The sequence below is a fragment of the Pseudovirgaria hyperparasitica genome (assembly GCF_010093815.1).
Source record: "Pseudovirgaria hyperparasitica strain CBS 121739 unplaced genomic scaffold EJ05scaffold_13, whole genome shotgun sequence".
In the NCBI taxonomy this organism is placed as follows: domain Eukaryota; kingdom Fungi; phylum Ascomycota; class Dothideomycetes; order Acrospermales; family Acrospermaceae; genus Pseudovirgaria; species Pseudovirgaria hyperparasitica.
The window spans coordinates 1,005,149-1,033,066 of record NW_022985561.1 but is presented as its reverse complement, the minus strand read 5'-3'; the positions used below and the strand labels follow the sequence as shown (position 1 = coordinate 1,033,066).

Sequence of the window (27,918 nt, the reverse complement as noted above, 5' to 3'; positions counted from 1 at the left end):
AAGCAGCACTCACTTCCCGGAGCTGCAATCTGAGTTCTAAGATCGGTCTGGATCCAGTTTACTGTCTATTTGTATTGTCTACTTATGCTAATAACGATAGATATATACGATGAGAAATCATTAGATGCACTTGCTTCAAAGTCCATCAGGTCGTGAGAGGTTCGCTACCCTACCGGCGAAGCAGCCCAGGACCCATTATCCGTACCTACGGGGTATCAACGCCAAAAAGGGGTCATGCAAATTCGTTCAAACAAAAGAAACTTTGGTACCTTCAATTTAGCAGCGCCTTGAATGCTGCAGAAATCACACAGATCGCTATATTCGCGCTACGCAACTCAAATTAATGGGCTCTTGCTCGAGGCAGACTCTCACCTGCGTTGACCAGAGTAGTCGTTCCTTGTGCTGTTGCTGTGCTCTTTTCCTCATCAGGTATCTTTTCTGTTTCGATTGCAACGCGCCAATCCTCGCCGTAGCATGCTGTGAGCCAGACACCGACCGTCGCAACGACTAGAAAAATAGCGGAAATGGTGGAGAACCAACCTACGCCAATCTTGCGCACTGCTGGGAGGACGACTGCCGTTCCGACTGCACCGAAGAGGTATCTCGCGGCATAGTTCCCGGCTGAAAAACGTGGTTAGTTCCAGTGTTGTCCTTATATAGGGGACAAGACACTCACCAATGACTTCCGCGGACCTCTTCCGGTTCACATCCAAGCAATACGTATTTATGCTAGGGAAACAGATAAGCTGAGCGACACCCTGCAAGAACATCACCACAACCGGCAGTGCGATTCCTCCTTTCTTCTTCTCGATGCTCCAGCCATACACCAGCATACACGCCGGTATCGCTACGCCCATGGCGATGAACGAACTCTTCAACCGATCTTCAGGCACCCGACGTTCACGCTTCGCAATCCATTTGTGCACAACCCGGTCGGCGTATTTCCCACCGAACAGCGTGCCGAGCATGTATCCGCATCCGGGAGCAACATAGAACAGGCCCGATTGCAGTGGCGAAGTGAGTCCAAAGCGGGGGTTGAGAACGTATCGGATTGGGGTGAGGAGCGAGTACATATTCCATACCAACGCGCCTGTCGCGATGGAACAGAAGAGCAGATTGGGATACCACCACAGTTTGACGACTCGGAAGGGGTTAAGCCACTCGCGTAGCCGCACTGTGTATTCCTTCCTTCCGAGCCCCTTGAGCTCAGCGCTCCGCTTATGATGCACCGTCTCCGGTAGCCAGAAATACACCAGTGTAACTGCTAATCCTGCGAGGCCTGCTTGCAACCAGAAAATGTCGCGCCAGGGCTTGTACGTTACAATGGCACCGCCCAGAAGGGGTCCGAGAGTTGGACCTACGAGAGTGCCGGTGAGGAACCAGCCGACGTATGTGGCACGCTCAGTGGGTTTGTAGATGTCGCCGATAACGGCGGTGCCAATAATGATAAGTGATGTGCCTTCAAAGGCGGTGAGGATGCGGAAGACAAAGAATGAGGCAAGATCAGGGGCGGCGGCGGAGCCAGCGGAGAACGCGAAGAAGAGGACGATGGCAATGACGGAGGACTGTGGCCTATTAGTAAGATGATATAATACATGATGTCTGCGTCATTACTCGAGACGCGAGAAAATGATGGCGGCAGTACAAGGATTATATCATTGATCAAGGAGACATGATGACAAGATACCGTAAAAAAGGGGGGAAACATACCCATCTTCTACCGTAGATCTGCGCAATAGGACCCCAAAACAGTGGACTTACTCCCATCGCCAGTAAGTACGCTGCATTCGACAAATTGATGATAGTTCCATCGGTCCCATATGTAGTCGCAACCTCTGGCACCGCAGCCATGATCGTCGTCGATGACATTGGCGCCAACGAAGCACAGTAGGACATGATGGCCACGATTACGGTCTTCCGGCCCGGAGAAAGTCGGTCGTAAATCGGGTCTTCGTTCTCAATGTCTTCATATGCTCCAGTAGTCGAGGCATTGTGAGCTACGACGAAATCATGCGTGCTGACATGACTGATGATGTGCTCCAGGGGCTCAAGGTCAGGGTCCAGTTGTGAAGTGTGTCTCCGGGTTTGGTCTTTGATAGGGTCGGGACGAGCCGAGTCGTGGGTGGCTTGGGCCATGGAATGCAGATTGTTACTTTGCGGGGCCATGATGTGTTGTGCCATTGGGGTATGCCCTTTTGAAGGAAAAGACTGTCTCAAGGTTGGCGAAATCTGAAGTCTTGTAGAACGCAGACTTGACTGAAATGATCTGAAAGTCTAATGGTAATTTCACTATTCAAGCTGTGACTGAAAAGGGACGTAATATGGAACGAACGAAAGTGACTTCACGTTATACGCTCGACAATCGGGAGTCACCTTCCGACTGCTTGAGAAGCAAGATATAAGTCAAGGCAGGACAGCAGTGAATATGAGTCAGTGATTAGTGCATACTGCATTCTGTTCAATTTTTGTCTTTAGGTGCTCATACCCACATTTAAGACAAGGATGAGAAAAGGATTTCAGGTTGACTGCCGTTGATCTCCCTCATGTCCTACATCAGTTGGCCGTATACGGGTCCCCCTTCCTGTGCATGAACGACCGTCTTAGCAATGAATGTTATGTGCTGTTTCCGTCGTCCACGTTGTTGAACATTGGCTGATATGCTTGACGACGTGGCCATTGTTCATGTATCCTGAGGGGGTGAATGACAAGCTGCCAACGATGGACTGCTGCACCAATTTCGATAGCATCGCTTGCCGATCTAACCGAGTATCAAATTGATGCAGAGCAGGAACCACAATTTGGGAACGTTATAGTTCCAGGATGCCGATTTCGGCGAATACTTCCACCGAGATTCAGCTCGCCGGGCCGACGTCGGAAGATAACTTTGTATCATAACATGCTGACTCAGGCTCGGCATCTGACCGACAGGCTCGGAGAATTTCGCAGGGAACTTGGCAAGGATGAAGTCTCGTGGTGCCTGGAGACGAGGCGAGTTTCATGTGCCTCGATGCGCGACATATGTACAATCACGTGTGTGTGGAGGGGCAGAATCAACCCACCATGGTAGGTTCCAACGAGGATGAGACTTGTTGGGCGATATGTGCATAGATGCTTCGAGTGTTCATTGTGATCTGCGACCTTCTGTGTACACCCATTTCGACACATTCCATATACAAAGGGAGTTCCCTTTAGTGCGAATGACTTCTTCAAGTCATCAATCATGCGAATCTCTGCGGCTGCGCAGGTAATATAATCGTATACATTCGTCCTTATGGTCCTTTGAGCGCCTTGATGTGTCATGTCTAATCCCAAAAATGTCATATGCTCAGCCTGTCAATGCTTAGCCGGTCTATGCTCCTGTTTTTCTTGACCATCCCCAAACGATAGAATTTCTCTTCTCCGTTGGCCGTTCGTCCACCTATGTACCATTTGTCTGCCCCCATCGTCTCCCGGAAACCCTCAGAGGAGCTATCCGATCCTCGCCGTGGTTTGTTTGCTGAGCTCTTGAGTGGGAAACCCGTAGATGCTGGCGAATTTGATGTTGGTGAATATGGAGAAGGGCCGTGTTCTCTTGTTGGTCGGAACTGACCTGCCGCTTGTACGGCTGCGGTTGTGGCGCCCGAACTTTGGTTACCATTCTTGCCATGTATCGGTCGTGGGTTTGAGGATGCGTTTGGAGAGGGAGAGTTCGATGACGTGTGTAGTGAGGCTGCGTGAGTGTATGTGGATGCTGAGACATTTGCAGAAGCGTTGGTACTGGACGTTGCCGTCTTTTGTATGACTGATTGTGCCCTGAAGGCGGCGAAGAAGTTGGCCATGAATGGCCTGTTGCTCGTCATTGGAGCGACGATTCGGAAATTCGTAAGGTATGATGTTGTCAGAGGTAGGAAGATCGTCTTGTTCCTACTTGAGCCTCGTCGGACCGCGACTTGATTCTTTCTCTCCTGGCAGAACTATGGCCCGGGACCAGCAAGGTAGACCTTCGGCCAGATAGTGAAGCTGTGACGAACTGTGAGGTGTCGGTGACGATGATTGTGCCGGATGCGCAGTATGATGTTGTGGTAGGTAAGTCGCTGTGTGGGGATGATGCTGGCGATTAGGAGGTTCCCACAAGATGTCAGTGACACAAGGATATTTTGTAGGTCTAGGCTGATGTTATAAGGCGCCGGGGTGTGTGAAGGTTTTCGCTCGAGTAACATGCAGCATGAGATGCAGGATGACGGGCAGATTCGGACGTGCAATGATTGGTCAGTCTAGTAGATCCGAAGCCCCGGCTATCACGAGTTGAGCATTGTGTGACGATTGCGGGGAACGGTTATGGTTCACCGTTCAAGAGAATGCACCATCCTCTTGCTCATGTTCACATGGTAAAATATCCTATCAAACGAGGTTGCTGACATCTTGATATATTCTGTACTGGTCTGTTGCGAATCCCAATAGAGTCTACTTCCTGATGAGACCGGCGCACGGCACGTAGTACTGTCCAATATCCTTGTCTTCTGTCAGCCGATGACAAGGTTGGTAGCACCGGAAGTAATACTCAGTCCTCGTTACTGTCTCATTGTAACGAGATAAGTCTCCTTACATTGCGCAGCTCATGTTGGTCTTTCCCCGCCATGCCATTGCACCGTCCTTAGCGCAACATGGCGGGGCTCAAGATACGCCTTGGCAATCAGATCGAGATCTTGCACAAGCTCGTAATTCTGACAAGCAAATTTGATAAAGACTCTTAACGCGACAGTTTGAAGCAGAAATCTATATTTCACCCGATACATCTGTACGATAATTGCGGGTTGTGCAGCATGGCATATCTACAAGATAATGGCGTATATACATAGTGTTGACTTCCACTAGTGGTATGAAAGCGTATGTTACAGTCGAGAATGTCTCCACGTACCTGAGGCAACCAGAACAGTCTATAATTCGTATCTAAATGATGAGTCGTGAGTTGTCGCCAGAGCTAACGTTAATAGTAATAACAATGGGGTCATAAACGGTTTTGGAGCGATGTAGGAGAGTCGGTATTCGTATCGGGTAGTGATAATTTATTCTGACTTGCCGGTCTCGCCTCTTTTTTGACTCTTGTCGCCATTCACGTTGCTATTGTCTGTCTCCTTCTCCGCATCTGACTTTTCGTCTTTCTTTCCCTTTCTGTCTTTTGATTTGGTGTCTTTCTCTGATTGCTTGGCCTTCTTCTGCTCTTCTCTTTCTTTCAGCCTCGCTTCTTCAGCCTCGACCATTTCTGTTAAAAAAAATTTAGCATAGCGCAAGAAATGGTGTTCATAACTGCTTACCCATCCATTGATCCTCGCCTTCATATCGTTCGTGATGTACCTTCTTCTCGATCATTCTCTTGTGAGTGGGATCTTCAGGATCAATGATCTTGACTGTTTCCCAGCGACCCTTGCCCTTATTTGCATCATTGGCCTCGACTGCAAAAGAGGCAAAGAGGACGGCGAGTGTGAGACCTTGGGCATACACACGCGCTTGTACAAGCTTCTGGGCACCAGAAAGATACGGATTTCTGCTGACAAGACCGAATGCCACCCCCATTGAAGCGACCCATGAGCCGAAGACAATCTGGTATCTGTTTTCGCGGCCCCAGTCTTTGATCTTTTGTTGTAATGTGTGTGTACGTTCGTACTCGACTTCTTGCTCTTGCAGTTCTTCCTGATACCGTCGTCTATCCGGGTTGTGTGCAATATCGAACGCAGTGGACGCCCGATCGGCTTCAATGATGGCAGCGAACGTACTGCTCGACATGGCGAGGAATGCTTTCAGCGGTAGAGTGGCTTGACGAAACATGGGGAATCGTCGTGACGCGGCCCAGACACCTCCGGCTCCTACTGCCAGACCCCATGTTGCTCCTTTGAGGCCTCCCGACACAACAGAGCTATCGTTGGGTCAGCGCCTGCAGGATGCCGGGCGTGCATAACGTGCAATACATACCGATAATGAGCCTGCTCCTCTTCCTTTGTAAGGACCTTCATAATTATGACAAAGGATCGACCGAAGCAAGTATTGGGGACGACGAGATCAGTTGTAGTGCATAACCTACAGTGGCGCACGCGAGCTAATATAAACACAAGAACCTCTATCGTCGTCGTGACGCCATTTGAACTTTCATAGCTCGGCAAAGACGGCTAGATTGGAAATTAGACAGGTGACTAAGCGCAGAAAATCAGCCCATACCTAGGAATTACCTAAGGTATTCCCAGGGCATTGTTGCGTCTCTTAAAGAGAGCGAAGGAATCCCAAGCTCGGAGCCATAACATACCTGTTGACAGGGCCGTGGTTTACCATTGTTCATTCATTGGAAGGAAGAATCCTTTCACTCCTTGACTCATATGACGCTCTCACGGCGGTGACATGCCTGTGCTTCTCACTCTGCGCCTTTGTCTCTGCTGTTGTCTTACAGGGTACATTATCTGCAGCCTGCGGGCTGACTTCATAGTTCATAGTTCCTACAGAGCGGTATATTCCAACATGTCTAACCTAGAGAATGGTCACTGTGAATCGTGTCACTCCGCATTCCAATCGGCTGCCACTAGTCACTCCCAACGGTCATTAGGTACTAATCATGGCGCGCGCCTACGGTGGTTGCCTGAGGTGGCATCCTCCTTGTCGATAGATGGATGTCGGACTGCGGAACATTCAGTCTGTAGACTGCTCGTCCTGAAGTTGGTGGGACTAGGAAGCAATTGCAGCAATCTAGCAGTCCAGAAGACTATCATTTCAGCAGTCAACGCACCGCCGAATGCGGCAATAGACTCGGACAGCAGGTTCTTGATGCCTCGTGTTTCATGTTACACAGACATCCATCTCCTGCTTTAAGTTTAGCTAATCCGCGCTTGATTCTGACAGGCCGATTGCGTCTATTCCAGGTAGGAGTCTAGAAAACCCTAATTAGTCGTAGATAGCTGCACAGCCGCTCTCTGTGTTCCTTAGCGGGGCAATCAAAGTATACAATCTTCCGCACCCATCTTCATGTCACTGTTAACGGATTTACCCTGATGGCTTATAAGAGCGGCCTCTTGCCCTGATATTGTAACTCAGTATCAACATATCCATTACTTCTGTCGCACACAGCCCTGTAACCTTGAAGCGCGTGCCCCTCGCATAGCCGCCAGCGACCATCACGATCCACAAACTGCCCTTTCACGTCTCGCCTCAGCCTCATACTAGCTCGTCAGGCACATCCTGCAAGGCACCTACATTCACTTACCACGTGGAGCACTGTGGAAGAGTCCAATATCGGTCTACTTATAGCTGCTCACCCACGCGCGACTTTACTCGGATTCATCATACATACATTGATTGCTCTTCTACAGATTACACCTTTCAAGGTCAATAACATAAGCTCACTCATCAACATCTATATAAGCTACTACACGCTCAGACATGGCAGAAACCACGGACAACTATGGCGGCAACAAGCTCCACAAGGTGACTGCAGCCTTTGATAAGCCGCACTACGATGATCGTTCTTTCAAGATATTCCTTGCTGGTACCATCGATATGGGAAGCGCTCCAGATTGGCAAGGGTACCTCACAGATCAAATCTTCAAGAAACACCCGAATCGGATGATTCACATTCTCACCCCTCGTACCGAGTTCTGGGTGAACAAAGTGGACGAAAAGCAGAGGGCTGACGAGACTAAGGAGGAGTTTGACCTCAGGCAGAAGAAGAAAGCAGCTTTTGACCTCCAGAGCCAGGTTGACTGGGAGCTCGATGCGCTCGAGAAGGTCGATCTGATTGTCATGAATCTGCACGACAAGTCCAAATCGCCCATCTCCCTGCTCGAGCTTGGCATCTTCGCAGAGTCAAAGAAGATCTTGGTCCGCTGCTCCAAGGAATTCTACCGCTTCGACAATGTCCGCATCGTATGCAAGCGCAAGGGTGTTGCCCATGTCTCACACTGGACGCTGTTCGAGAACACCATTCTTGATATCCTGGAGAGACTTGCTCCTAAGCCTTCTGAAAGTTCTGCTGGTGCGGTATCTCAAACGCAAAGACAAGTGATCATTAAGGAGAAGCTGGAGTCTGCCTTCAACAAGGGATTAGACAAGGAGCCGGACCGCGATTTCCCCTTTGTACCGCTCATGGACGCGGCGATCGCGACACTGCCGGAGCCGTACAAGTCAGTCGTTCAGACACAGGCCAAAGCTATCGCCGAAGCCAGCGAGGAGGTAGAAAGGATGAACAAGAACATAACTGCCTCCAACATTGCTGTCATCAACACGATATCCAAGATCAACAATGGCACCCTGAAGTAGCCGTCCGAGCCTAGTCCGGCGCAAGTGGCAGGTGGAGCAGCTTCTCATTGACCTTGGGCAAGGTCTCGAGACAAGCATGGTCTTGGATTCCCATGTTGGTGGCAGGGCGTTACACTGTCTCTCGGAGATACCCATTATGGAGTCTCATGGTGCGTATTCTGGAGTTTGACTTTTGGGGGTTGGGGGATTTGCTGGCCAGGGTTTCCTGTAACTAGAAGGTGTTATATGAGATTTCATTAGCTGTTGATCGGCCTCGTCTCACATGCATGTTGCGCTCTATGTGAGCCAGCGTTCGTCCTGCCGACCAACACGAACGCTTAAATTCTTTGGATAGCCTACCGCTGATCCGGATCTCAGGCCTGTGCATCTGTATCCCATTCTTGCCTCATTCTTGAAACTGAAGGCCACAAATGACGACTTTCTATAGCATGATATCAACCACATCACATGACCGTGTCCATATGTCCATCTTCTCTTTCAGCTGGGTGGTAGTCATCAGCCGTAGGTGACCTACTAGTTGCTGTCCACTGATAAGAATCTCCTTCGAGATTCTCTTTCAGCAGAAATGGATGGTCTCAGTGTTGCTTCCAGCGTCATAGTTGCAATAACTACAGCGGAGCATGTGAGCAAAGATTCGCAGAATGATCGAATCGGGCCTGAATTTGCCTACTTGACTTACAACACTTCAAGAAGAGTGGACTCCAGCACAGCCATGTAGACCATTTGTGACACGATTTCTATTGTCTGAGGTTAAGCACAGAGATAGATATATGTTCCGAAGATCATTGTTGCACTTTCGGCTTGTGTCAAGATGTTGCAGCAGCATGTGATTCAGCTTGATGAACATTGACGTGCTGGTTGTTATCATAGCCAGTGGCTTCTTCTAACGGCTAGAGAGATGAAGAAAGAAGTAGAGCATTTGGGAATGGCTTGTGGCTACTTTACATCGAGCTGTGAGCGCGTTGGAAGATGGACGCTTGGACGTGCTTGATGAGCTCAGAGAAGAGTATGAGGACGTCAAGAAAGAGTACGGCGACTTTAAGGACGGATATCGTGACCTCAAGAAAGAGTAATCGCCAAGATCTCATGAGAAGGCACGACGATATGGGAAGGGTAGGCCAGCTCCTTGTAGTCGCATACAGTAACACAACGTGCATGGATAGACTACCACGGGAACTGATTTGTCGACAGCGGAACGAAATGCTCTGATCGGACCGTTGACAAGAAGCTGGAACGAGGAGGAGAAAAGTGCCTTGAAAGATGAACATGGCGATCAACCTACCATCGTGTGAATGCCATCCATTGAGGCGCCAATGTGCGAACGGCATTCGACACCTACAAACTCAGGGCGCAACAGCGCGAGCAATGCAGCGCTACCATCTCCTTAATATGTTCTAATCATACAGTCGCTTACTGAGAGATGCGATACAGTAGATATTATGGAAATAAAAACTTCTCATACATCCGAACAATGGGGAAAACAAAGTTCGGAAAGACTCCACGGCATGTGCACAGAGGAGAAGATTTAGGGGTCTAGACGCAGTGATATTACGCGCCACCACCTGCCCGAGGACCCAAGGTGACGGGTGGTACCACTGCCTAGCAAATAGTAGGCGCCATGTCGGACATGCCGTTGAGGAAGTCGTCGCGATGCTGTCGTCACGCTAATGCAGTCTTTGTAAGGCGATTGGGATGTTAGTAGGCAGATGTTGTGTGCGGTGCTGAAGGATGAGGCTGGGGGGTGGTAACACAGCAGAAGCGCGCGCGTGAGAACGGAATTCATATAGTAAATGTGACTGCTGTTTCGCAATGAGCATGAGCATGAGGTGGTGTGCTTGACGATTAGTGGATACGAGTTTCGCTGCAAGTGCAGAGAGATATGGGCCTTGAATAAAAAAGCCAATGACGATGATGGATGTGGATAGCGATTTATACGATGTAGGCGACCGGGAGATTGTGATGGTTCAGGAGAAGTGTGATATCATGCGCTGTGTCGTCTGGCCGGCCACGGTAGATTCCAGACGAGCATAATAGTTCCGCGAGCTCCCGCAGCCGACCGGGATTCTAGAATATGCTGTAGAAGAACAGTCGAGGCCAGCGGGCAAAAAGGCTTATCGTAAAGTTTCTGGGCAGCGCCTGGGCTCTCTCTACTTGATGTGTATGAAGGGCGAAGACGATACTGACAGTGTAACAACGAGACTTTGGACGAGCGACTGCGCCCTGCTGAGGAGGAGAGGAAGGAAAGTGGATACATCATGTGTTATGGTATGCTAGGATACTTGCGTTCGACCGGGGCTATAATTTTGAATGCTAGGTACAGGCATGTATGTATATATATATACGTATGGCTGTGCCTCTATTCTTAACCCTTCGCCGTGGGTCGTCGTCCGGTGTGGATGCCATGGTGTTGGATGCTTATTTTGCGGGCCACGACGGGCATAGAGTCGACTTACGGCTTACGGCGACCAAGGGAGTACAGTATGGCAAACCTTCACCAGGATTCTGGTCGAAGCCGCGAACGAAGGTTGAACTTACTTGACCAGCGCGACGATGAGTGAGCGTGACTGTACTGTACCATAATTACTTACTACTGTGCCTCCTTAGCCCGGGCAGGCCCTAGGTGGACCCAGCAGCAGGTAGCGCAGCCTAATAACAGGCCAGCCAGTAGTGGGTAGTGGGCGCCTACACAAGAACAAGGAGGTACAGTAGGACTAGAGGAGCAGCTAATTCCATAGTAGTAATCCGCGATCCACCATCCGCCGCAGCACCAAGCAAAACAAGCAACAAAGCCCCCCCGAAACTGCCCACATCGGCGCCCGGGCGCAGTTCATCTAGCCGCCATTCCGCTGCACACGCCCCGTTCTAGCTGCCCAGTGCCCACTACAATGGTACTTATTCAGCGAAACCAAGCATCCGTGTGTTTGATGGGCAGGGATATGTCTGGAATGGAGTGTGAACCAACACTCGAAACAAGATCTACATGTTGCCGCACTACTTGACGCCACTCCACCACTGACTTGTTAATAATAATATATGATTGTTCCGACTGTCCTGCGTCGCACAGCCCTGACGCCGCTCACGTACAACCCTTTTTCCCCCTTTGTCTTTCGTTGCCATTCAAGTCCGTCTTCAACCCTAACATCACTCTGCCGGTAACGACCATCCCACCCTTCCACTTCTAATTACCGCATCCTCGCCGATCACTTCCTGGACCATTCATACTACTATGCTTGAATAAGACAGCCTTGCTTCTGTTGCTTTCCTTGTGCGACCTCGTCCCGACCTGAGTCTGATCACAACTACTTTCACGTCGCATTGACAGCTAAGGGGTGGCCTTGCCATCTTTGCACCCGTTCACCCTTCACCCTTCACACTCCTTCACCATGTTCGCAGAGCACCGATATACCTTACTTGGAGGCCAATCCAGCATGGCCACCATCTTCAGCAGATGGCGTAAATCATGGACCTTCGGAATGGTTGCCACATTCTTAGTCGTCATATATCTCTTCTTTGGCTCCGTCTTCGTAGGCGGCATTATACCCGATAGGTGTGTTGATACATGGCTAACTGCCGCTTGTCGAATGCTTTGTCCTAATTCTTCATAGCCATTCTACGCAGTCTAATACGCCTATCCCAGCTGGTCAGGTACCAAGTCCGAACAACGGCGCTGTGGACACACCCCACCCGACCCTTCCATTCGACGAGCTCATTCGGCAGCTGTGGGAGCCGCAGAAGCTGGACATTACTGCGCCCGAATTTGTTGATCAGGATGGAGACTTACACAAACTGCCTGCGGAGCCGTTCATCAAGGAGAAGCTTGGAAAGCGTCTACTCATTTTGGATGTCGACACAAGGCCGTATGATGGAGAAGGCGAACTCTTCAACACAAAGAAGGAATGGGATTGGAATACGGTCAAGCATCTTTCAGCCGGAATCATTGGACACTACATGTATTGTGAGTGGCGTCTTTGACACAGCACCCTCCTGAATATGAACAATTTGCTGATACTCGAGCTTTAGCTGTCATCCACGGCTACGATTATTTGATGCTCCGAGCCCCCAGATATGAGGACCGACACGATGCCTGGGGCAAGGTCTTGATGATGGAATATGCACTCAAGAACCACGACTACGTCGTCTTCTACGACAGCGACGCCATCATGGCAAACCCAGAAGTTCCAATCGAGTGGCTGATGAACTACTGGCAAATAACCTCAAACTATTCCATCGCAATCGCCTCCGAGTCCCTCCTAGAACGCGACAAGGACGAGAAGGGCAACCCGGGTCAGAACTCGGGCTTCATGATCGTCAACAACATTCCCAAAACCCACGAGATTTACCGTGCATGGGCCGAGTGCCCCGAGGAATCCCACTACCCCGGCTGCGCAAAGTGGAAGCAGACAAGGCTGCGCGAACAGAGCGCCTTCTCAAACTACGTCGTGTACGAATACAAGGACGAAATCAAGATCCTCCCCTGTGCCGAGGCGAATGGGTATCCAGAGCAGGACCCGGACTCGCATTGCAAGGGCGTCTTCCTGCGTCACCACTGGATGCACAAGGAGCTGACGAAGGATATGTTTGCGCATAATGTCATGCGCATGTGGGCGCCGCGCATCCACAAGCACTACATGGACAACTACAACGATCTGGTCGAGGACTTGCAGGACAAGAAGTTTGTTGGAAGTAAGATGGTCGACAAGACGGCCTGATGGACGGAACTCTCATTCTCGACTACCAATCAATCAGCCTAGACGGCAACACAACCCATCCTATCTATAGACCAACAAAACCGCATTAGCACGGCGCACCAAATCCAAATTTTGGACAAACGCTTTTATGAAACCCCTCCATATTCTTATCTAGAGACGGGCTGGATATCATATCTTTTCTCATCCGGGAAACACCCCCTCCCACCCTTTGCTTTGGTTGTGGGCATCAAGGGCGACACGTCTTTTGTATAACGGTACATTGGAACAACGGACTTGTATATTAGTAGAAGAAACACAAACAAACAACAAGAGAGATTCCGAATTGAAATGTTCTCGACCATTACATTCAATGGAGATGGACAAATATTTATTGCGTGTAAGAGACTGGTGCTTCGAAGTTTTATGTGTGTATGATGAGTGGCCGTTCAGAGATATCTGAACGTTTAATGAATGCCATAGCACGGTGTCTTGTCATGTGCGGGTATGTCAGCCAGCGTACATCAATCAATATTCCAGCGGCCGAACATCGCGCTCTCTCTCTCTCTCCACATTGAAACGCATCCACGCAACCCAACATCTCAAGACTGCACATCTCATTCATTCAAAGATATATATACACACGCAACAAGCAGCGAAGCAAAACAAACTCGCTCCCAAACACACAACGCCACCCAAAATGCACCCATGAATTCCCCCCCCCCTCCAAAGTCCATCTTCCGCCCTCTCACACACCGCGAACCTTGCGATAATTCGGCGGCCGCAACGTCCTCCCCACAATCTTCGCCGCATACACCGGCACCAAGCTCACACACGCCACCAGCAGCGCCCTCCACAAGAAGCCGACGCTAACAAAAAACCTCAAATCGTAGTACTCGCCCAGAAAGGGGACGGAGCCAAAATACAGCGCGGCAGTGCCGAGAATACTGAAGATCATGGCCGGGTGCCAGGTCGTGATCTCAGCCGCAACCATGACGAGTTCGTTGACGATGAGGACGGTGAAGGAGAGGGAGACCATGCGGCGGAAGGTGAGGTCCTGTGCTTGCGTGACGGCGCCGCCGCCGCTGTTTCCGCCGTCGTCCGAGTCGACAACAGAGGAGATTTTGGAGGCGCCGACGCCGACGAGGATCTGGCTGAGGCCTTGGATCATGGCGCCCTGGTAGGTGCTGATGAGGACCCAGACGAAGAAGGTCTTGTAGGAGAGCGAACGGCCGGCGGTGAGTTCCTTGTAGAGTTCTGGGTAGAGGGTGGCGAGGGACTCGTCGACGTCGCGGTCGAGCGTGAGGCTGAAGACGGGCATCATCGTGTAGACGGTTGCGTAGCCGACGAGCAGCCAGTCGCGGTAGAGCGCGTTGGGCGCGAAGCGGGAGGCGATGCTGTAGAGCGTCTGGCACACGGAGACGACGAGGCCGCGGTGCATGACGAACTGGGAGAGCTTGGCGGAGCGTTTGTAGCTGTTTCTGCCGTGCCAGACGAGGAGCTTGGTGAGGTGTGCGAACTGGGTGATGCTGAAGTCGGCGGCGAGGGAGGCCTGGCGACCTTCTTTGCCGACGATACCGACGCCGACATCTGCTGCTTGGATCATGCTCACGTCGTTGCCGCCGTCGCCGATGCATGCGACGCGTTTGCGGGTGTGGGCGCGGATGAGGATGGCGACGTCTGCTTTCTGGGTTGGGGAGCAGCGGCATGCGACGACGGTGGGGAGGGCGACTGCAGCAGTGATGAACTGGGTGCGAAAGTGGGTGAGCATGAGGGCAAGGGATTCGCCATCGATGAGTAGACAGGCGTCGGGCTTGGACGCAAGGAATTCGAGAGCGTCCAGAGCGGCATCTTTGCGCTCAAGTTTGGCGATGGTATGAACATATTGGCCACGAGCGACCAGTTTGGACGATACAGCAACGCAGCGCGCCGTCTCAACCTTGTCCCCCGTGAGCATCCAAATCTTGATACCGGCATTGCGGAGAAGTTCCAGGGACGGCTTGACATCGCGCTGAAGTTTGTCTTCGACGCCTGTGACGCCGAGGAGTTCGAGGTTAGATTCGAGGAAGCGGCTTACAACACGGGACATGGCCATCTCGCGAGATTGGAGGGATATTGAGGCCTGAGTATATTGTGTGGCGAAGTCATTGAAGGTTTCTTGGGAGAGCTTTTTGCGGCCTACCACGAGCGTGCGGAGACCTTCGCGGGCCATATTCGCAGTCTCTTCGTCGAGCCAGTCGTTTGCGGCAACGATCGAGGTCATTACTGTATCCGCACCTTTCTGGTAGAACCAGATCTCGCCTCCATCACGGGCGTCTGATTCGGTTCCTTCGAGGAATTTGACGACAATGCCCATACGCTTGCCTTCAGACGTGAAGGGGAACACATTCAGAATTTTGACCCGTACGAGCACGTTGCCAGTATCGACAGACTGCAGGACCATAGACTGTCGATCGCGCTGCAGAAGACGCACACCGACGGCTTCCGTCCAGCGCACAATTGCAATCTCGTCAGGAGACGAGGCTTGATAGGTAGTCACCGTCTTTCCAGCTTCCTCTTCATTGGTGGGTGTAACGTTATGACAGAGAGCTAGAGCCAAGACCACATCACGAACTCGAGCGCTGATCTCTCTTCGCGCTCTTGTTGATGCTGTCGATGGGCCTGTGCTGACTGTAGCTGGAGTGACGAGAACCCCTTGCTCAGTGTTGGGTCCTACGAGACCTTGACGCACATATGAAGAGACCTCGTCCATGGCCTCGTTGGCATAAGACACCGTCCCGACATGGATCTTTTTCATTTCCATTTCGTTTTGCGTTAGTGTGCCGGTCTTGTCACTGAGAAGATACTCTATACGCCCAAGATCTTCTGGTATGGTGCTTGTCCTCACCACTGTTCCAGGAATTCCTTGATCTTTCTCAATCAGCCTTGCGTAAACAGACTTGCCAAGGTCAAGATTGACGCGCAAGCTCACGGGAACAATAGTGGAAAAGAGGATCAAAAATCGCATGACTGAGATGTACCAAACGTGCTTGTCCTTGGGCTCGAACTTTTGCAGTGCAACAAGCAGAAATGACAGAGTCAACGTCAAGAGGGCGAGTATCTTGGTGAGCGAATTCAATTCGTTCTCAAGCAGGCCAGTCTTGGAACGCGAAGGTGATGTTGATAAGGCCTGCCGTGTCTGTGCTCCAGTGTAGACTACTACCGCAAGTACTGTGCAATTGGATGCAAGCACGGTGTTGGCCCAAGCAGTGTTATCGATCGTCAAAGCAACGGCCTGTATTAGCGAGGACGTTCCCTCCACGGCGTCATATTCGCTACTGCTCTTTGGAGTGAGCTCTAAAGTTCCGACGAAATCATTCACACGCTTATCTGGCTTTCCGGCTGTGATGCGGAGTCTGGTATACTCTCGTATGTCTAGAGATTGAGAAATTGGCGTTGTAAGGCGAAGTTTCCAGTCGGTCTCGCCGTCCAACTGATCTGTTCGGATGAAGGCTTCACCATTGGGTTCGACAATGGCCCTAGGAACGTTTGGCGTAGTCGTTGCTCGATTGAGACCTTGCTCATCCATATCAATGAGCGGGACAGCCGCAGGCGATGGGGACACAGTAGATTCGACAGACTGATTTCCATCTCCGGAATAAGCCTTCAAAAGAACCATATCTGCTGGAACTCTCTGGTCCTTGCCCATCTTTACGATATCTCCAACTTTGAGATCTTTTGAAGCCTTTGTAATCTCGCGAACGCTGCACGTCGGGCGGCTATTTGCGTCTTCATTTTCTCCACTTAGCCTCGATAGGTTCGAAGCGTCTTCTCTTCCTCGAGTCTTGCGCATCTTCCTCTTCTTCTCCTTTGATGTGCCATCAGCCATTCCATAATCTTCGAATCTCAAGACTTCATATGGCTCCGAATTTGCCTCAGAGTCTCGCCGCCGTCGACAAATGTCATCATATGCCTCCTTCCCAATGGTGATCGAAACAACAAACGCCAGCGGTGCAATGTAAGTGCTCAGATATCCAATGCGGAGGGCGGGTATAATTTGTGAAAGTGCGACTAGAAGGAAATAGAGATTGAGAAAAAATGAGAACTCGTTGTAAAGGGTCCGTGGGAGAAAGCTCCAGGGCGTGTATTTAGCGTTCGAAATTGCATTTGGAGGAAATTTGGAAGTCTGAACCTGCCCTACCGCAACTGTTCGGTTTGAGGCAGGATCATGGTCGATAGCAGGCTCATCCTCTTCATCTTGACCGCCAATAGCTAGGGGGTCGTTGGACTTGAAACTCGGTAGACGAAGTCGTGTTCCAAGTTTCGCCAGTCCGCTCTCTGTAGGTCTGTCTCTTACGCGAGTATTGTGAGTTGGTAACAAAGGCGCATCGTCTTCACCAGTTGTGTCAATACTGGCATTGTCCGCATTATGTCCGGGTCTTGAAACATGGTCCGTCAGAAGCCCTCGAAGATCCTCTTCTTCCTGTGCTGTTCCAACAGGCTTATTCCGATTCCTCCGTCCCCACCCTGTCCGAAACTTCTGCAGGCGTATAGGTCTGTTGTGAAAGTCGGTAGACTGGCGAGGAGCTGGAGAAGACTCGGTGGCGGGCGCAGGATCGAGCTCATCTAAGTCGAGAGCGATATCTGAGTCACTGTCGTCACCGGGAGAATCTGGCGCATTTGGTTGGTGGTATGAAGGAGGCGGCGACATGCCTCATATTAAAAGGAAAGCCGCGTGTTCACTTGGGAAACCCGATTCTGCTTGGTGAAATGAGTATGTCTATTGCGTAGATGGTGATTCCGAGGGGAAAGTATGTAGAAGCCTAAGCAAGAGGTCTGCCTATAGTTAAAAGTGTGCGCAATATGCTGAAATGCGGATGAAAGATCGCTGCCTCTGTGCAGGTAGTTGTGGCTTTGGCTATCAACACAGCTAACCAGGAGCAGGGGTTACGTCGGCCCAAACACGCGCCTCGGGATCCACCGCGACGCCAAGACAGCAAGTCAGCACTTTCGTCAGGGATGGGATAGATGGATAGTTGTCAATTTCCCTTCCATCCAGTCTCTCTCTCAAGGTTCGCGCTCACCCCAAAGATACCCTCGCCGTCGTGCATTTACCCGGTCCTCCATTCCGCGCTCACACCTGTTTCATTTCATGGCGTGCGGAGCGACGGTTCATAACTGAATTGTTTCTTGCGATTGCGCGTCGGCCTTACATTGTATAGGTAAGTCCAGGAGCCGAACGCCAGACCCAACAATAAATGTCATTAACGCATAGCAGCTGCATTTGTTCCATCCCCGAACATAAAACAAACCATCGTAATGGGTGAGTCCTGTCGCCGTCCAGAGTCTATTGCAAATATAATAATGAGGCACAGCCAGTTGGAATCCGGCTTTAAGACCTAACTCGGGTTCAAGACCGGACACAACAGAAACAACATCGAATGCCCCGGCAGATGTGGACGCGTCAACCGGTACAGAAACGGTCGAAGAGGTAGCTGAATTAAGTTGGGATACGCAAGATGCAGAGACGGGTCAAGATGAACCAGAAGACGAGTTTTTTGTGCGCCACGGAGGTCATCTGTCATATGACGCAAAAGCGAATCCCAAAGCAAATCCCTTGATCTCTAGAGCAACAGGACTTGATATGGCTGTGGAGGAGGATACCGAGGAAGCGCCTGAAACACCCATAGATCCACCCGAAAACACGAGCACTTCTGGGCTGATAAACGCGCCACCAGTCACTGAAACGAGTGCAGGTGAGGATACCGCCATGGAAGAGCATCCTGCAGAACAAAATTACGAGCCACAAAGCGAGAGCACTTTCCTGGAGGACGCGAAGCAAGAAAACCCAGCGGATCCTCTGGTCCCCGAAACTGACGCGGCATTAAATTGGGGGTCTAGTGATGCTTCATTCGACATTGGTGCTGATATCGGACCTGTTTCTTCGTCACAGCCGGAGGAAATGGCGACCGAGAAGACCGTTGACTGGGGCGAAATAGAAGATGATTTCGATCTCGGCGTCAAAGACGCATCGGCCATGGCTACTAATAGCGCCAATGGACCAGCCCTACAATCAAAGCCTGCTGACCTTGATTGGGGCCCCGGAGATGATGGTGACTTGATCTTTGAAGCCACCGGTACACAGGCGGCAGAAATACCTCCAGCGTCCGCCCAGCAAGATGAGCTAGATGACCTATGGAAAGCGGCCTTGGATGACGATTTTGGGACAACTGCAGATTCGAGCGCATTTCTCTTCGACGACGATGAGGGCTTCCTTGAGGAAGAAGCTGCGCAACTGTCCGAACAAGTTGGCTCGAATGGAACGAATGGAGCCATTGGCGGCTCTCTATCAAACTCCAAATACGCACCAGTCGGCGCACAGGCTGTTCAGCCACCGAGCAATCAGTATACACCTCAGGCTGGCCGGTTCGCAGACGTTCCTCAATCGAACTCCAGTAATACTGCGCAGATCATGTCGACGCCAGCATATGGCGGAATAAATGGCAAAGCTTCTTATGGCAAGCCGGAACGTCCTGCTATCACGAACTCAGCACAGAGCTTCGCGGACAAGAACAAAGGAGGATACGCATCTCCTTACGACTTGCCCACGGATATCATTCAACCCAAGAAGAGAGTCGGATCGAATCGGATGGCTGTGCCTTCAGCGCAGCCGACTCCACCACCACCACCCAGAAGCAGTAGTATGAACTCCACCGCGAGCATGCCACCTCCTCGTTCCGTTCCCCAAACATACCAAAGCTCTACTACTTTCTCTCCTCCATCGTCGAGTAGCTCAATGAACCCGGAGATACGAGGTCAGCTGCGACCCAAGGCCAGCACAAGTAGCTTTTTTGAAGAATTGCCGTCGGTGGCTAAGCCAAAGTCATCGGGACGGTACACGCCACAGCCTTCTGCAGTACACCATGCCCCCTCAAGATCGCCAATTGCATCACAGCCTCTACAGCCCCCCTCAAATCCACAACCCAGTGTCTCAGAACCACCAACCGACCCGGTCGCTTTTGCATCTCATTTACAACAACCTGAGAGGCTCAGTCTTTTCTCCGAATCCCCTCCATCTTCAAATTTAGCACCAGCTCCCACAATTACCGCGAAGCGCTATTCTCCCGCACCACCTAGCACTGGACCTGCAGCATCTAGATACTCACCCGCTCCGCCCGCAGTCGCTCCATCACAGATCTCTGCAAGTGCTCCGCCTCCTAAATATTCTCCTCCTTCGACCGTAGCTGTCCCTACTGGGTTGAATCAAAATCGATACGCAGCGGAACCTACGGCACAACCTAGATCATCCTCGCAGTCGTTCTTGCCTCGGACTTCCAGTCCGCTTGCGCATCACACTATGTCCCAAGGTGGCGCTGGAAGGTCATCAAGTCAGGCTCCACCTACTTCTTACCAACCCAGTAGAGCTACAGCATCTCCTCCCGCTACTACGGATATGGCCTCATCTAACACTGGCTCTCCTCGTAAAACGTCAAATTATGCGCCTCAGCCACAAAATTCGCAAGCGCCATTGCAGCAATCTTTCGCTCCTCCTCGCAGGTCCCAGACATCGTCGCCTGGGACGGTAATGAAATCACCTCCTTACGCAGCCCATGCTGATCGTCCATCGTCACATCACGGTCCTGGATCCCCACCATCGACGATTTCTGGAGAGAGCATATTCCCCTCAATGCCTCCGCGTTTAGGATATTCACAAGATACAGTTTTCGCTGTGCCTACAGATGAACGAGCCCAAGATCCCCTAGAGCGGTGGAAAGGCTATCCAGTATTCAGATGGGGCCTTGGTGGCACTGTTGTAACTTCTTTTCCACAACAAACGCCTAGGTACGGTGCTGGTAATACTGCTCCAACGATGAAACGCTCTCCCGGAGAAATTAAGCTTCAGAGCATCAAGCAAACATCGCCTTTAGATGACAAAATCACGACCTTCCCTGGACCTTTGAAGGGAAAAGGTAAGAAGAAGGATGTGGTTGTGTGGATGAAGGCTCAAATTGAGACAATGGGGAAGGACTATCAGTCGACAGCTATTCATGGAACTACGACTGAGGATCTACGAAGACGTGATGAACGACTACTGCTCTGGAAGATTCTCCAGGTCTTTATTGAAAACGACGGGAAGCTAGAGGGCTCGAAGGTTGCTGAGGATTCCGTCAAACAGATCCTACAAGTCAATGTAGAGACTTCGACGCAGCTCCAGCCAGGGGAGAAGGTTCAATCCGAACCTGTAGATCCGCAAGCTGTCACAGTGTTACGCGATCACTTATCGACTGGAGATAGAGAAAAGGCTACCTGGCACGCAGTTGATAACAGGTTGTGGGGGCATGCCATGTTAATATCGTCAACACTGAGCAAAGATGTCTGGAAGCAGGTTATTCAGGAGTTCGTACGCCAGGAGGTCAGAAAGATAAGCGGTGACAACCAGGCCTTAGCAGCTCTTTACGAAGTATTCGCTGGTAATTGGGAAGACAGTGTCGACCAGCTTGTGCCTGTGTCCGCCCGCGCGGGGTTCCAAATGATCAATACTACAGGCCCCGCCATCAACAAGAACGCCTTGGAGGGATTAGACAAATGGCAAGAAACACTGTTGCTCATCCTAGGCAATCGTAGTGAGGGAGACGCACAGGCTCTTTTATCATTGGCAAGACTCCTCGCTGGCTATCGACGAACAGATGCGGCTCATATTTGCGCCCTATTTGCCAGGTCGATGGCGCATTTCGGAGGCACCGACGATCCACAAGCAGACATTGTCTTGTTCGGCGCCGACCATAGAAATGCAAACGACATTGCACAAGACTTGGATGCCATAATACTAACAGAAGTCTACGAATACGGGCTATCATTGTCATCAACGACAGCAAGTTTGCCACATCTACAACCATACAAGCTTGTGCACGCCTATGCGCTAGCAGAGTACGGCCAGCGGAGCAACTCCATATCCTACTGTGATCATATCGCGGCAGTGGTCAAGTCGTCGACTCGGGGCTCACCGTACTACAACGCAACTTTCCTCTCCCATCTGGATGATCTTACCAAACGTCTGTCCCAAGCGCCAAAGGACGGCTCGTCTTCGTGGATTTCCAAGCCAAGCATGGAGAAGGTGTCTGGTAGTTTCCTCGCCAAGTTTAATAGCTTTGTTGCTGGCGATGATAGCGATGCCGCCTCCAATCAATCAGGTGGAGCCGATGTAGGTCCCTTCGCGAGAATCGCTGGGAACACACCTACGATCAGTCCAACTCAATCGAGCGCAGACTTGTACGGTCAGTATCGCGGAAATGGCTCTGTCACTAGCCCTGCTCCCGGTTTCAGCCCTCAGGCTCCATCGTCTCGATATGCCCCTGGTGCTGTCTATACTCCCCAGCAATCCTTTGAACAGCCACATTCTCAGTACATGCCGCAGGAAGCAAGCTCTTACACTTCGTCGTCCGCTCCAAATCCTTATGCGCCCTCTTATAACCCCACTCCCAACACCTCACAAGCTCCTACTTCACAGCCGTCTAAGTCGCACACTGAGTACAATCCGCCAGTACAAGAGCCATCCAACGGCTATTCACCTTACGGTACCAGTTCATATCAGTCGAATGTCCCGCCTGACAGTCACAATGCTGCCACGGAGGAGACAGTGCCAGTTACGTTCGATCAGGCTATTACTTCGCATAGCCAGCCGACGAACAGCGTACCAAGCGCGTATGAGCCACCTAGTATGGGCTCTTATGAGCCTCCGTCATATCAGCCGTACGAACCAGAGCCCGAGCTAGAGCAGGAAACTTCCACTGAAAAAAAGAAAAAATCATTCATGGATGACGACGATGACGACCAAATGTTGAAGCAAGCAGAAGCCTTGAAGAAGCAACAGCGAGCACAAGCAGACAAAGAGGCTGAGGAAAATTTCAAGCGTGCTGCTGAAGCTGATGGTGAGTGCCTCTCGTCGATTATCTCAAGTGCTCACTGACACGTTAATAGCTGCCAAATCCAAGGGTCAAGACGGAGGCAAAGGGTGGTTTGGAGGATGGTTCAAGAAAGACCCGAATGCTGGGCCAGGTCCAATCAAAGCCAAACTCGGTGAAGAGAGCTCGTTCGTTTATGACACCGAGCTCAAGAAATGGGTCAACAAGAAGGGAGGGTCCGCTGCCGCAACGCCTTCTGCACCCACTCCTCCACCTCCACGAGGCCCTCCCTCACGCGCTCCAAGTGGTGCTGGTCCACCTATATCATCTGGCCCTCCAACTCGACCTCCTACATCGATGCCAATGGGTGGTCCTCCCTCAGGACCACCTTCACGTGTTGGTACACCTGCGTCCACCGCTTCTGTTGATGGCGGTGCATCTGCCCCGCCTCTATTGCCACCGCATTTGAGCAACGGACCACCATCGGGACCACCGTCTCGACCCAACACGTCTATGAGCAATGCAAGCTCGATCGACGACCTCCTTGGGGCACCGCAAGCTAGGAAAGGAGGTACGGTCAAGAAGGGTAAGCGTGGCGGTCGCTATGTCGACGTCATGGCCGCAAAATAATACTGTATTAGCATTTTATCTCAGGGCGTTTGATTTTGATGGGCGTACACGATTCGTCATAGGCTTTCAAGACTCTACTGGAAGTTATGTACTATATAGAGTGCAATATCGCATTCTCCGGAGGTTTCCCATCAGTCCTCCAAGCCTCTCGATTCCCACGTTCGGATGCTATCTTCATATCTGAATGCGTTGTTATTCTAATTAGATCTTTGCACGTCAGTACATTTGACCGAAAATCGTTCTATCGTAACATTATACCCCCCTTACTGTACTCGTTCTATTGAGACACCATTTCCCCTTATAGCAATCGTTTCCACACAAAGTATCCCCCAGTGGCAAGAATCCCCACCAACACTGGCCCACCAACCTTCCAAAGATCACTCATAACTTCCGCCAGCCTCTCGTTCGAGCCCTTCGCATGCTCTATCCGATCATTAATCCGTGGAAACGCCACTCCCTTTGGTACATCTTTCCCTAGAAACGCACACAGCGGCTCCCACCCATCTCCCATTTTATACTCTAGCCTATTTTCCTTCGGCACCCTCTCCCGCACGAATCTATAGTACTCATCGTACTTCGTCCTCGCGATGTCAATATCGACGTCCCGTGAATGCGCTACGCCGAAAAATCCAGGAATCAATTTCGACATACACTTGATCGCGCGGTCCCCCAATAACCACCACGTCGCCACGCCTACAATCCACGCCTCGGGCCGCCGGAAGTGGCTCAGGACTTCGCTCGCAAAGCTCTCCCACCACGAATCAAATTCCCTCTGTACAACCACAACTTTCGCCTCCGGATACGCCGCGATCATCTCGGGCACGAACACGCTGGCCAGGTCCGTGACGACGTCGTATGCGCCAAACAGCTTGTCCCAGTCCGCACGGGTATATTTGGGTCGCGGCGATGTGGCGATGTGTGGGAAAGTGGCTTCAGCGGCGTGTTCGATGCCGAGCCAGTTGTTGCCGGGCACGTCGTCGAGGCCGTGATGAGCATGAAGTCCAAGGATGCGGTATGCGGCGGCCATGGAAGCGGTGCCGGTGCGATAGAGACCGGCATGGATGATTATTAGGCCAGGCTTCGGTGTCGAGCGAGGATTCGGTTGGGTGATTGAGGGAATGGTGAGGGTCGGGTCGGCATCGGGGGCACCCATTGTTATCCTAGATAGTATCAATGAGTTCGCGAAAGAGGAAATGTGGGAGCCATGCTTGGTATATATGTGGCTGTAATCCTGCGATCCACTTTCCACTACTAGGGGCTGATCAGTTGTTCACAGCCTGGTAGGTGCGCTGACGATGGATCGTATGATGTGGGGGCCAAAACGCTTCCGTGCTTCTATCTAGACGCAGATAGGCAAGAGAGAGACGAACAAGTAAAGTATTGTCAAACGTACTCGAACACTTACTTCATTCAGTAATTATTAGAAACTGATATATCAAACGTCAAGATCGAAGTTTTAACTCATTGCTGTCGCTCACCTACAACAATCGCCTTGTTGCACAGAGGACTTGACTTTGTAACACCATACCAAAGGTCCAAATTCTCTTCAACCGAACAAAGAAAGTATATGGTTAAGTTTTGGAAGCAGAGTCAACACAATATGCCTGTTCCACGTCTTTGTCCTCGTAGCGTTCAGGCATCATGAATCCAGCGCCATGTATTAGTATGGTATGAATCGATACATGTTCTTTTCTCACCTCTAGACTTACACTGCTGATTTTATTCATATCTCACAATTATAACCTTTCATTTCCGTGATGCACGACCGAATGTTTAGTTTTTCAACAGTTTACATACTCACCAGTTAGCTGAAGCATGGGTAGTACCGCCCGAATGTGGAGCGATTTCCTTGAGCGATTCCGAAGCACGTCCACGATTTCATGACCTCCGATGCTTGTATCAACTTCAAATTCTAGATCCTCCGAGTAGCGTGCAGCCATGCTCGCTATTTTAGACTTCATTCCAGATTTGAACTACTGTACAATTTGTGGGTTTGTATGGTGATAGAGTTATAATAAAAGACTTGTGGGTGAAAGACGATGGACAAGTCCAATAGTGACTCATCGAGGCAAGGTCTGTCCTTTGCCTCACTCTGGTAACACAAGACCCGAGTAAAGCCACCATGCCTAAGCAAGGGCGGTATATGCGAGGAAGCTGAGCCTCCATATTGTTACCTTCATCTTAGGATAGAGCCCTAAAGTGCTTCACATGAATATTGGAGTCCCTGTATCCGATCTCTTGAGTTTTGACAGACGAGGCACTTCATGTTGGCAGGATACGGGTTCACAGATGACTTCAAGAGTGCTAACAAGGTGAATTATTCGTGGCGGTGCTGAAAATACATGTTTGGGACTTACGTTACATCTAGAACAAACTTTACATGACGCAAGTTTAATATCCAAAAGGTCGTTGATGCATGATGTCTAGCCAGTAAGAACGAACCAGATCCTAGAACAAAGAAAGAACAAGCTCGGTGGCAGATAAGTAGGTAACATTCTTTGTGAGGTTGGAATGCATTAAATTTGCACCCAAATCTATTGACATGGCTTAGAAGGGATCCAAGTCAACGCTTGAGTTCTATTGAGGTTTGATATACACTTGCTTAACAAGACTCATATTATGCGGGATGTCAACTGACTGTCTGGTATGGATACAGGTCTCAAAACAAGCACAAAGGCGGTGATACAGAGTATATGATGGGCAGGCTCTTCATAGCGTTCAAGCAAGTTTGGCATTGGAACCTTACTTGTGTTATGTTCTATGGTTCTGGTTTCGAATCATCTACACAATATGAACCTAACTAAGAGCTCATGCAACCCATCAAGAGTTGTTCTGTGATCGCTTTGGAATATTATGAAGAAATCTAACTGCACTGTTAATGGAGTTCCTCTTAGTTTTGGCTTTTTAATGGTAATCGATGGGTGTGAATGAGGGAAATCTCTATGTCTCATTGGTTTGTTAGTGGACATATGATCCACATTGAATATATTGAGAGAACTGAAATGCACTTGGAGAGAAAGGTGAATGAGTCTCATGACTGAAATACACGACTTTTTAGCCATAACTCCGTGCTAGAAAGTTCTTTCAAAGAATATCACAGGGACCCTTTGAGCTAGGCAGTCAAAGCAGATAAAGCGGAGGTCAAAGAACAGAAACCAAGTAGACTAAGCATGAACAACCCAGAACAGTGAAGGTGGAATATAAGCGAGGTTAAAAGGTACGGCCATATAATCGTTTTGCTAGGGTTCAGTGAAGATTCGGACACAGCTCAGTGAGCTCCATATATATAAAGGAGTCTTGCTTCCAAATTATTCGCATTCTACTTCTAACCTCCATCGACACAGGCTAACACTGACTTGAAATTTCACCAAAAGCTACTTTACGAAGGCTCCTTTTATCTCAAGCTCCGTTTCAATTATGGCTCCTTCTGGATCCTCAAGAAAAACCGTTGTTCCCGACGTGAAGCTCAATACGACTGATCTCGAAAGCCTGAGTGGTGATGATCTCTTCAACTATGTATTCTTCGAAATAGATATTCTTCGCACGACGCTGTTCGCTGAACTGAGTGCCGAGGCCGCGATCAAAGAGTGGAAAAAACGGGCGCCTGATCCGAGTGAAGAAAGACAGGCCACTCTCCCCCAAGAGGCCAAGGATGCCCAAGATTTTATACTAGAGGCAGAGCACTTTCTAGTAGCTTCCAGGGTGATAACTCAGGCCTTTCAGGATAAGAAGTATCGGCTGAAGCTGGCCGAGAATCCCCAGGCGCTGCCTGTGAACCTGAAAGAATTGTGGAATGCAATGCGATCGATGGGGTTGTCATACTATGGAGGCAAGAGACTCTCTGTACCGGTATAGATCTGACGAGGACTTCACGCTGACTCTTCTAGTATTTGGGACCAAAACTCGAGAGTACTCACGAGAATTCGAGAAGTTTGCCATTTATGTTGACGTAAGTAACCGTAATATAAAAGATTGCGTGGATCAGTATCAAGAACACCTGGACCGAAAAGAAGGAGATACAACCGAAGACAGTTTTCGCGAATCTATTGTGTTCGAATCCAGCTACCTGGCACATGTCTTGCGCACGCTTGGACTGGGGAAACGTGTTGAAGAGAAATGGAAACTAAGAAAATCGGCATTAGACTCTGTGTCGTTGGTGCCAAAATAGTGCGACAACATAACCCCTTGCTATACGCAGTAGGGATATGTCTAATTTTGAGACCAAAACACTGCCCGGTGATGCTATAATCTCTGATAAGATGGAGAAATGGTATACGTAGTATGTACTAACTAGCGTCATACTGCCACGGTTGATCGTCAATGAAAGATTATATAGGGGTGCGTTTAGGCCGCCAAAGTCATTACACCAAGTCTATCCACTGATATATTACCGCGCCGGCCAAGTGGGAAGACCTACGTACATGTCACCTACTTCCTGAGCGAGA

General features: G+C 50.3%; 10 protein-coding genes across 10 annotated transcripts; 5 read left to right on the top strand and 5 right to left on the bottom strand.

The window, feature by feature from the left end:
- Window positions 1-3,317: 3,317 nt before the first annotated feature.
- Window positions 3,318-3,839, bottom strand: EJ05DRAFT_503116 (uncharacterized protein; the record flags this gene model as incomplete). The annotated part of the gene is made up of 1 exon (XM_033747370.1): window positions 3,318-3,839. The coding sequence occupies one exon, from the start codon at window positions 3,837-3,839 to the stop codon at window positions 3,318-3,320; it is 522 nt and encodes a 173-aa protein (XP_033598109.1).
- Window positions 3,840-5,045: 1,206 nt separating this feature from the next.
- On the bottom strand, window positions 5,046-6,079 carry EJ05DRAFT_513140 (uncharacterized protein; the record flags this gene model as incomplete). Its single annotated transcript, XM_033748404.1, has 3 exons — window positions 5,950-6,079; window positions 5,295-5,893; window positions 5,046-5,242 (listed from the first exon to the last, which is right to left on the bottom strand). The coding sequence occupies exons 1-3, from the start codon at window positions 5,988-5,990 to the stop codon at window positions 5,046-5,048; spliced, it is 837 nt and encodes a 278-aa protein (XP_033598108.1). The 5' UTR covers window positions 5,991-6,079.
- Window positions 6,080-6,235: 156 nt separating this feature from the next.
- On the top strand, window positions 6,236-7,145 carry EJ05DRAFT_110215 (uncharacterized protein). The gene has a single exon (XM_033738996.1). It carries the CDS (start codon window positions 6,370-6,372, stop codon window positions 6,832-6,834), a length of 465 nt encoding a protein of 154 aa, XP_033598107.1. The 5' UTR covers window positions 6,236-6,369; the 3' UTR covers window positions 6,835-7,145.
- Window positions 7,146-7,290: 145 nt separating this feature from the next.
- On the top strand, window positions 7,291-8,415 carry EJ05DRAFT_109893 (uncharacterized protein). The gene has a single exon (XM_033738995.1). It carries the CDS (start codon window positions 7,402-7,404, stop codon window positions 8,275-8,277), a length of 876 nt encoding a protein of 291 aa, XP_033598106.1. The 5' UTR covers window positions 7,291-7,401; the 3' UTR covers window positions 8,278-8,415.
- Window positions 8,416-9,162: 747 nt separating this feature from the next.
- On the bottom strand, window positions 9,163-9,703 carry EJ05DRAFT_109798 (uncharacterized protein). The gene has a single exon (XM_033738993.1). It carries the CDS (start codon window positions 9,603-9,605, stop codon window positions 9,219-9,221), a length of 387 nt encoding a protein of 128 aa, XP_033598105.1. The 5' UTR covers window positions 9,606-9,703; the 3' UTR covers window positions 9,163-9,218.
- A 1,778-nt stretch (window positions 9,704-11,481) lies between these two features.
- EJ05DRAFT_109762 (uncharacterized protein) lies at window positions 11,482-13,059 on the top strand. The gene is made up of 3 exons (XM_033738992.1): window positions 11,482-11,824; window positions 11,883-12,232; window positions 12,298-13,059. The coding sequence occupies exons 1-3, from the start codon at window positions 11,661-11,663 to the stop codon at window positions 12,984-12,986; spliced, it is 1,203 nt and encodes a 400-aa protein (XP_033598104.1). The 5' UTR covers window positions 11,482-11,660; the 3' UTR covers window positions 12,987-13,059.
- A 431-nt stretch (window positions 13,060-13,490) lies between these two features.
- EJ05DRAFT_540332 (phospholipid-translocating P-type ATPase-like protein) lies at window positions 13,491-17,652 on the bottom strand (the record flags this gene model as incomplete). Its single annotated transcript, XM_033749596.1, has 2 exons — window positions 13,491-13,570; window positions 13,719-17,652. 2 exons carry the CDS (start codon window positions 17,650-17,652, stop codon window positions 13,491-13,493), a joined length of 4,014 nt encoding a protein of 1,337 aa, XP_033598103.1.
- Window positions 17,653-17,996: 344 nt separating this feature from the next.
- Window positions 17,997-23,473, top strand: EJ05DRAFT_540331 (uncharacterized protein; the record flags this gene model as incomplete). The annotated part of the gene is made up of 4 exons (XM_033749595.1): window positions 17,997-18,163; window positions 18,220-18,264; window positions 18,317-22,870; window positions 22,920-23,473. The coding sequence occupies exons 2-4, from the start codon at window positions 18,261-18,263 to the stop codon at window positions 23,471-23,473; spliced, it is 5,112 nt and encodes a 1,703-aa protein (XP_033598102.1). The 5' UTR covers window positions 17,997-18,163; window positions 18,220-18,260.
- A 31-nt stretch (window positions 23,474-23,504) lies between these two features.
- EJ05DRAFT_478619 (uncharacterized protein) lies at window positions 23,505-24,674 on the bottom strand. Its single transcript, XM_033744498.1, has one exon. The coding sequence runs from the start codon at window positions 24,624-24,626 to the stop codon at window positions 23,772-23,774; it is 855 nt and encodes a 284-aa protein (XP_033598101.1). The 5' UTR covers window positions 24,627-24,674; the 3' UTR covers window positions 23,505-23,771.
- A 1,875-nt stretch (window positions 24,675-26,549) lies between these two features.
- On the top strand, window positions 26,550-27,600 carry EJ05DRAFT_519370 (uncharacterized protein; the record flags this gene model as incomplete). The annotated part of the gene is made up of 3 exons (XM_033748723.1): window positions 26,550-27,322; window positions 27,361-27,422; window positions 27,459-27,600. Exons 1-3 carry the CDS (start codon window positions 26,891-26,893, stop codon window positions 27,598-27,600), a joined length of 636 nt encoding a protein of 211 aa, XP_033598100.1. The 5' UTR covers window positions 26,550-26,890.
- Between the last annotated feature and the right edge of the window lie 318 nt (window positions 27,601-27,918).

Excerpts from the sequence above, each read along its gene's own strand:
- EJ05DRAFT_110215 (XM_033738996.1), top strand. The coding sequence starts at position 6,370 with ATGCCTGTGCTTCTCACTCTGCGCCTTTGTCTCTGCTGTTGTCTTACA.
- EJ05DRAFT_109893 (XM_033738995.1), top strand. The coding sequence starts at position 7,402 with ATGGCAGAAACCACGGACAACTATGGCGGCAACAAGCTCCACAAGGTG.
- EJ05DRAFT_109798 (XM_033738993.1), bottom strand. The coding sequence starts at position 9,605 with ATGCCGTTCGCACATTGGCGCCTCAATGGATGGCATTCACACGATGGT.
- EJ05DRAFT_109762 (XM_033738992.1), top strand. The coding sequence starts at position 11,661 with ATGTTCGCAGAGCACCGATATACCTTACTTGGAGGCCAATCCAGCATG. Across the intron at positions 11,825-11,882 it reads GGCGGCATTATACCCGATAG|CCATTCTACGCAGTCTAATA; the intron begins GTGTGTTGATAC and ends AATTCTTCATAG. Across the intron at positions 12,233-12,297 it reads CATTGGACACTACATGTATT|CTGTCATCCACGGCTACGAT; the intron begins GTGAGTGGCGTC and ends CTCGAGCTTTAG.
- EJ05DRAFT_478619 (XM_033744498.1), bottom strand. The coding sequence starts at position 24,626 with ATGGGTGCCCCCGATGCCGACCCGACCCTCACCATTCCCTCAATCACC.